Source organism: Paramisgurnus dabryanus, chromosome 21 (genome assembly GCF_030506205.2).
Source record: "Paramisgurnus dabryanus chromosome 21, PD_genome_1.1, whole genome shotgun sequence".
NCBI classification, from domain to species: Eukaryota; Metazoa; Chordata; class Actinopteri; order Cypriniformes; family Cobitidae; genus Paramisgurnus; species Paramisgurnus dabryanus.
Genome location: NC_133357.1, coordinates 3,036,014 through 3,044,035, shown reverse-complemented (window position 1 = coordinate 3,044,035; position 8,022 = coordinate 3,036,014). Strand labels below are relative to the sequence as shown.

At 35.8% G+C, this 8,022-nt stretch overlaps 1 protein-coding gene across 1 annotated transcript; it reads right to left on the bottom strand.

Annotated features, from left to right (window-relative positions):
* Window positions 1-1,853: 1,853 nt before the first annotated feature.
* hoxc12a (homeobox C12a) lies at window positions 1,854-5,173 on the bottom strand. Its single transcript, XM_065286647.2, has 2 exons — window positions 4,575-5,173; window positions 1,854-3,849 (listed from the first exon to the last, which is right to left on the bottom strand). Exons 1-2 carry the CDS (start codon window positions 5,158-5,160, stop codon window positions 3,611-3,613), a joined length of 825 nt encoding a protein of 274 aa, XP_065142719.1. The 5' UTR covers window positions 5,161-5,173; the 3' UTR covers window positions 1,854-3,610.
* Between the last annotated feature and the right edge of the window lie 2,849 nt (window positions 5,174-8,022).

Sequence of the window (8,022 nt, the reverse complement as noted above, 5' to 3'; positions counted from 1 at the left end):
TTGTGCATGACGCAGTGGAGGATGTTTTGATATCGTGTGCAGACTTTAACGTACTAGGAAAGTTTGGCAAGGCTGTGACAAACACCTTGGATGTTAAATGCGAATGCTGCTTTGTTTTATAAAAAACAAATTAAAGAAAAATGATTGAAGTCGAAAAAAATACTGAAGTCTCAATCCATAACCAAGGAAGGTGTTTGTTACGAAGCAGCTGTAAACAATAATGGTAATATTAAAAAAATAAAACCATCAGCATTGCAAATTGCCTGCAGTATCCTAACAAAAACGAATAGCAGCTGTCATTGCTGCAAGTAGTTATTTAATGACGCTGACTTATCAATTTTTAAATTATGTTTTAATTTTGCCAAAAGTGACGTGCAAATAATTGAAACAACATAAGATATGTAGAAAGCTGTTTTGAAAAAACAAACAAAGACACAAAAAAACCCTAAGGCAATATTTTAAATAAAAAGGTAAAGTAAAACCTAAACACAACAAAAACGTATGACTACACGAAAATGATCGCTTTTACAGTAGTGATAACATTTCATTAAAGAAGTGTAAAAAGACGGCAGTTCTCAGGTATACGGTTAATAACATGAATTTCTGATTTATCTAGATATATTTCTTGTCCGGACAAGGAAATGTTTACTGCTGCATAAGCGAAATGCTAATGTTACAGCAAACCTTTTAATGCGCGCATATTGATGAAGCTACGGTCTCTCTCATCGTTTTATTCTTAGTTATTCACACGCAAAACGCCGCATACACTCACTAACTTGTGTGTAGTTTAAACGACGGCGAAATCTACACCCCTGTGAGAGAAGCAGGGGCGACGAAGGGTTAGTAAACCGCATGAGCACACAAGTTTGGTGCGAAGGGCAAGGAGGTCCCTAGTGACCTCTGAGCCGGGGAGACAAGTCGTCATAAACAGATTTGGTCAGTCTCAAAGTCAAAAGCGCCGCAAAGCGCATTAAAGTCATTGTTCAGATTGCAGGGCATTTGCTTTGAAGATAGGCCTTCCTGAGACGAAGCAATTTGAACGTCAGTTCTAGATGTCCATGAACCCCTCTAGTTCTATTAGGGTTCTTTATAAATCTAAGATATGTAGTAATTTTAAAATAAGCTTCATCACATATAGCAAATTTAATCAAATTGAATGCAGTCTTACCCCAAGTTCAGCTACAGGAAACTCTAAGCCCCAGTAGCCAAGTAAGAAAGAGCAAAATATTCTCCTTGCAGTGGACACATTCAGCAATAAACTAGTTAAACAACTAAAATAATAGACAAGTTAGTTTGTTCACAAAAATTATGTCTTTATCTCCTATTTCAAAACAGTTTAGCTAAGCATTATATGCAGGCGTCTGTTCTATTTATCCACTAGGTGGATGTCTTTGCCATTTTTATCTGCATGGACAAAACACATCAATATTATATAATAGCATGTTGGCAAACACTTTAATGTTTCAAATTTAGTAAACGGAGTTTATTTTTTAAATGTAGGCGGAAAAGGCTAACGTTTGAAGTCGTATCTGCATTGCTTATTCTAAAATTATTAAAAACTAATACGATAAAGGATTAAAGAAGACTTAATAGACAAATAAATTATTCTTAATTTTTATTGAATGTTTGCAATTTATATTATTACTAGTATTTTGTTATTATTGAAAAATGTCGTGTAAGCGACCAGATGCTATCCTGTTGTTTAAATATTTTTGCATTTACGTTAGATGAGTTAGTGTAATTAAACAGACAGAAAAATACATTAAAAAATGAAGTTCAAAGACTTTATTCTTCAGAAATTGTAAGACACATAAATGGATACATTCATGAACTCGTAGCTTTATTTACAAGACATTGTTATCGCAAAGTACAAAGTAATGCGACATCGGTGCAACACAGATAATTTATACAACAGACAAATTCACAAAACAATAAAGAATCGGTGGGGGTCAAGACTGGTTATTTTTATATAGTTGCTGATGATGTCATTCATAATTTCATTTGTACTTTCTACAGATTCACAAACAAGGGTTAAAGCAAAGGTCAGTCGCCAAGTTCAGTCAGTCACATATGGGAAAAATAGCACCGACTGACCTACCTGTATAAATTCCTTAATTGTACAACTACTAATAATAAACAATAATAATCACATTAATAACAGTAACATCTTTATAAGTTTGATAAGGTGTTTTAAAATAATACATGCGTCATTTCACAATAAAAATAGTCAGAAAACATTTGCTTTTGTCACCTTTTAACTACAGCCATTAGATTCATCATGCAGCAAATATTATTTATTTCACTGGCATATATTCAATAATTTGAGTAAATAACGCTATTATAGTGACGGGTGCTCTAATTTGCAAAACAAGCTTGATGAAAATATGAATTTAAATTCTGTCTAATTTAGTTAGATTGCTACGTCCATCATACTTGCAAATGACTTAATCTTTGTTTTAATTTATCGTTGCGCTTCTTAATAATTTTGGGTGACCATGCATTCCTCTCCCAAAAGCGCTGTTGTGATTTAATTAAACAGACCTAAGCGAATATGTCCGAATTACACGGATCAGGGGACGAGCAATCGTTTATGGGGAATTTATGCTTTAACAATGCAAAGATGACAAAGAAAAGAAAAACATTTTTACTAGATAAAAAAGATTAGCAGTAGCAGCACCATGGTGTAGCTTGGCGGCTTAGCTGCAGGCCTAATTAATTACACTTTAGCTAATATCAGGTTATAGATAGGCTAATAGATGTAACATTTATCAGAATTATTTTCAAATGTTATATATCAACGCAGTGTATCTATTAATAAAAGCTGTTCTGTAATTGCAGTTTACTTATCAATAGCCCAAGACGGGGCTCTAACTTCATGCCCGTGACCGTGAACGTGCCAGCGAACACGTGGCGATGACCGCGGAACGGAGATAAGACTTTGATGGTTTAACGCTCGGGTTGACAGACCCTTATTTAGCGAGAACTGGCAAAACAACATAGATGGGAGATTATTAACATCCAAGTACTCTGATTGTGACCATGTATGGTATTTCGGTCTATGGTTTGGAGCTGACAGATAGAGCATTTGTTCATTTCACTCCACAGGACATGACCATGACACAAAATGATAATACGCTTTTTAATATTGTTTTTTAAAACTCTGTTAATAAATAATTAGCGGTCATTTCAACGTCATTAATATGGATAAGAACCCATTTTATTGTTCGAGTGCTCTCTCACAGCTTATTCACATCTGAATATCTAACTAACAGTTCATTGCAATATTTAATAAAGTGAGAGATGGCTTGGACAGCTTGGTTCTTCAATACTCTTGAATAAATCATTTCCACCTTATACTACATACCCAAAATTACTGGGCACAAACCCGCTAAAATAAACACCAGACCACAAACATGGCAAGAGTGGAGCTTTAGAGCCAACATTTGGTCGCATGGCCTTTGTTCCAAAATTCTTATACGCTTTTTTTGAAATCGTATTCGTTTCTGAATGCGTCAGAGTTTCAGAGTAAAATATCCTAATGCCAGATTACCTTTAACTAAATACATCTGCTGGACTATTATGCAATACATAGGTACTGTCTTCTTAAACCCTAAAAGAAGGACAAAGCCTGCTCCCTCAGCAACAGTCTTTTTTTCTTCATCCGCCGATTTTGGAACCAAATTTTAACCTGTTGGTCGCTAAGATTGAGCCTGTCAGACAACTCCCTACGTCGCTGCCGAGTGATGAACTCGTTCAGCATGAACTCTCCTTCAAGCTCGGCCAGTTGCAATTTGGAATAGGGTTTTCTTTTTTTGCGAGTCCGGGTGTGCATTGGGTACCACGGCGCACCTAGAAAGGGCAAAACACAGGTCATTAGAAAGCTTAAACTCATTTCATAGGCCACTACTGCACCGCACATCCTAATGGCGCAAACAATGTGCATTTCTATCTCAATTCGTGTTGCATCACTGGGCCGTTATAATGACAATTGTTTATGATTCAATGAAACCCCAATGTAATGCAAGTTGTGGTTGTGAAGAAGTAATCTGTTTACATAAAAAGCATGCCTAAGAACCACCCACAATACAAGTTAAATGCACATTAACCCCATAATTGTTCTTCTTTCAAATAACACTAGCTATTTAACAGTTTAAATACATTTTAAAAGAGTTTTTGCAGCACGAAAACACACAGTTTACGAGTCATTAAAACAAACGCCATCTTTTCTGTAAACAGAGCAGCTTCCATTTTACTGATTTGCTCTTGAAATAAATACCAAGTTTAAAACTGTACATTATTTTATTTTAGAATCGTCAAGCATTGCACAATTTTATGGTGGTGTGTTTACTGGTTGTATAAATGACTGGACGCGTCAACCGGTAAACGTGAAGCATTTTAGGGCAACCCCTAGTGGCCTTGAACAACCACGCAAGATACATGAAGAAAAATCACAACAGATGCCCACAAAATTGAACCCACAAACGAGCATGCAAAAACACAACCTTTGCATTAGATTATGTTATCGTTGGTTATGTGTGTTGTTTTTCAGCTGTGAGTGAATGCGAGAGACAAACCTCCTCCTCCTCCACTGGCGATATTGCTTGCGTGGTTTCCCTGCGGTACCAGGGTTTGTGGGTCGCTCGTCTTTCCTCCTTCGTTGAGCACTGAAGAACTGGAGTCGGATTCCAAGGACTGGCAGGACGGTGGGTCTTGGGTCAGATGCTCGGTACCATAATCATACTTTGAGAAGGTGCCACTGTTGCCCATCCCATTGTGCATCCCGTGATCCGACGATACCGATGTCTCTCTTGCTCGGTCCTCTCGTTTGAGACTGTTGCTGTCTGAACAAGACTCTCTAGTACTGCCGGAATTGCCATAATAGCACTTGCTTTCGTCCAGTCGGGTTATTTCACAAGATCGATTAAAAGATGGGTTAATGGATACGGGGCTGCTAAAGTAAGACTGAGGATATCCATTGCACGACTCCGATGGATTCCACGGGAGAGAGCAAACATTGTCCCTTCTAGGGTACGAGAGAGACGGTAGCCCCGCCAGCTGTCCCCCTGAGGCTCTAAAATTCGGGAAGTAAAACCTGTCGCCAGTGTGGATGTTTACCAAAGGTCCCACAAACCCAGGATTAAGAAGATTATGCTCGCCCATTTCCGCGGGCCAGACCAACAGCTTCTAGTTTATAGCAATCTGACATTTAACGTAGTTAAACCTGAAGGTGCACCTGATTGGTCATTTCCACGTCACGTGCCGAAGCTTACTCGAACACTGGAAGGTACCACCCACTCGGTCCATTACAGACAAAACAAAACATTAACTTCTGTATTATTGGTTTTATATGCTTTTTAAAAATACTATAAACTAACTTATTAAAAAAAAATCAAACCTTTTTTTCCTTTCCCAAAGCTCGCACAATCTAAACTGATCTTATTGCCAGTTTAGAAATATATATAGAAGTGTCCATAGCCTCGTTTAATATCCTTGCAGATAATAAATATATACAATCCTATACTTTCTTTGCAAGAAAATTAAAATTTTCTTGAAGTGCCTAACATTGTTTTCAAACAAATTACTGTTGAATTCAGTGTCAAATAAAGCTGTGATGTGATCTTTTACAGGCTTGTTTTAAAGAAATACTGATGCTCTGTGCTGAGCTCCACTCATATTTACTGTAGTAGGGTCAGCAGGTTGAAATCATTGACTCAGTAAAAGATGATGAAATTCTATAAGGTTATTTTAAGACCGTAGCCTATATTTTAGATAATATGCTCGAGTACACCTCATATGAACAACTTTAACAGATACACCCTATAAATACTCGCAGTCAAACTCTTGGAGGATTGTTACACATCTCACAATTCTTTTATATGAATTTTAACAAGCTGGCAGAAGGCTTTTAAATGATTTACCCGCTTCAAATACACTACACTGGGACATATTAATTGATTTTTGATTGTAACTATACAAAGTGCACGCAAATTTTTTTCATATCACTTGTAACGCAACAACATTATGACGTAATATTTGAAAACATTACGTTGACAACAAAACAATAACAGCCTGGACTCCATGTTTATATGGGAACAGAGCGGCAAATTGTCTACAAACTGGTGGTAGATTCATGGTTATTTTTGTGGTCTTGTGTTTTGGATGTGATTATTCTTGTTTTTATTTTACTTTTTTCACCAAACTTTTTAAATTAATAAATAAACAATTTTGGTCTGAATTTGATCTTATTTTGTCTTTGGAATTTGGAGAGCGAATGCCCATGATAAGATAAATATTATAAAGATGCCTGAATATACATCTGTTCAATTATTCAAAAGGAAAAAAATGCAGTGTACAATTTTATAAACATGTTTCTTTTTATAACAGTTTAATTGTTGATTGTTGATGTGTTCATGTGTCTGTTGCCTGCAACTGTGTCCGAGTATGTGCAGCGCAATTACACGTCTGTAACAGCGCAAATGACATTAGCATTTTTATTTCTTGCAATTATTTATATTATTTTTCTCCATCATCCTGGTATAAAACGCATAAGTAATAATTATAAATGTGTATGTTAAAATTAAAATGTTAAAAGTTTCAAATTAGTATTTGTAAATACGTAAATATGAACTTTGGCTGCTAATCTAAAGTTTATTGTTTATCTGTATATTTGTGTGAAGAGTTAGGATTACTTATATTTTTTTTTAATTTGCCTGATACCAAACCAACTGAAAAGGGCAAAAATAGGAAGATAGGCTTTATTTTTCTAAAGAGAGTCCACGGAAATCCGGTCTATTGACGGACAGGCCTACAAATATTGACGTATAGGCCCACCACCTATAGCATAGACTCAAAACAATCAAAATGACAACAAACACCGTTCTCTTAATTGACTGTGGATTATTACTCCCGAATTTGAGACACGTGTACACGCTTAAAGTCTGGAGCTTGTCCTAGAGTTACAAGAATTTTCCATATCAAATACATGTAACCAATTAACAAAGACAACATACACAACACGCCGTGCATATAAACTTACAAAGCTATAAGGCATTTCACACAAATGTACGGACTTTAATGTGTTAAGTATACATGAAATTGAATATGAAGCTACAGAGACCTGACACTTAGTTACTATTTTGAGATAACACACGTGATACATTAAAGTCAATTCTGTCTAACTGGTATCATCTCATTTTTCTCAAAACAAAACGGACAATAAAACAAGTTAGGCTACTTGTTTTCACCGGAATGAATAAAGTTCTACCCACTTAATTAAAATAGCATTCCACTGATACAACTTAAATAGTATCACTTTTTAATAATGATAATTATAATAAAAACGCCTCTTACCGGATGTATGGCTTAAGTTGAAACATCAAAAAAGTCGAGAAAATGCCTAAAATAGTTCAAGGTCACTGTCTAGTGCACCGCCTGTGCCGCTCTGAGATTGCTGTCTTGGAATCCTTTCCGTCCAGACAGGGCCATAGCGTAAACAAAGGCCTTTTATTGTCTTTGATTTCTGGAAGACAGGTTGGCTCACTGACAGTCTTGCAAGCGAATTTCCTCCGAGACTAATTTCTGAAAGAAACAAAACCCAATGTAAATTATAGACCTTATTTCGAGAGAAATAAGTTGATGGTCCGACATATTATTATTATTATTGTTATTATTGTTGTTATTGTTATTGTTATTATTATTATTATTAATAATAACGTAAGCAAACGTAATAACGTGTTATTAAAAATGTAAAGCAAAACAGCTATGGTTGCGTTTGCATTCATTCCCACATTGCACCCTATACTGTTATAATGGTACTACATCAGATATTGCACATTTATCAGTTTCACTGTTTGGCAACAAAGCGAAGTTTCAAAAGTGACGACAATATAACCTTACCGCAACGGACAACAGGACAAAAGGTAATTTCATTAAATATACATATGCATGTAGCTTACACAAACATTTTTAAATTACGTTTAAATTTTAATAGTCTGATTTGGTTGTTCAGTGGTTGTTTGATTA

What these genes read in the sequence shown, in the direction of transcription:
- hoxc12a (XM_065286647.2), bottom strand. Translation starts at nt 5,160, where the DNA reads ATGGGCGAGCATAATCTTCTTAATCCTGGGTTTGTGGGACCTTTGGTA. An exon ending in CGCCAGTGGAGGAGGAGGAG is followed by an intron (nt 3,850 to 4,574) that starts GTTTGTCTCTCG and finishes TGCCCTTTCTAG; the next exon opens with GTGCGCCGTGGTACCCAATG.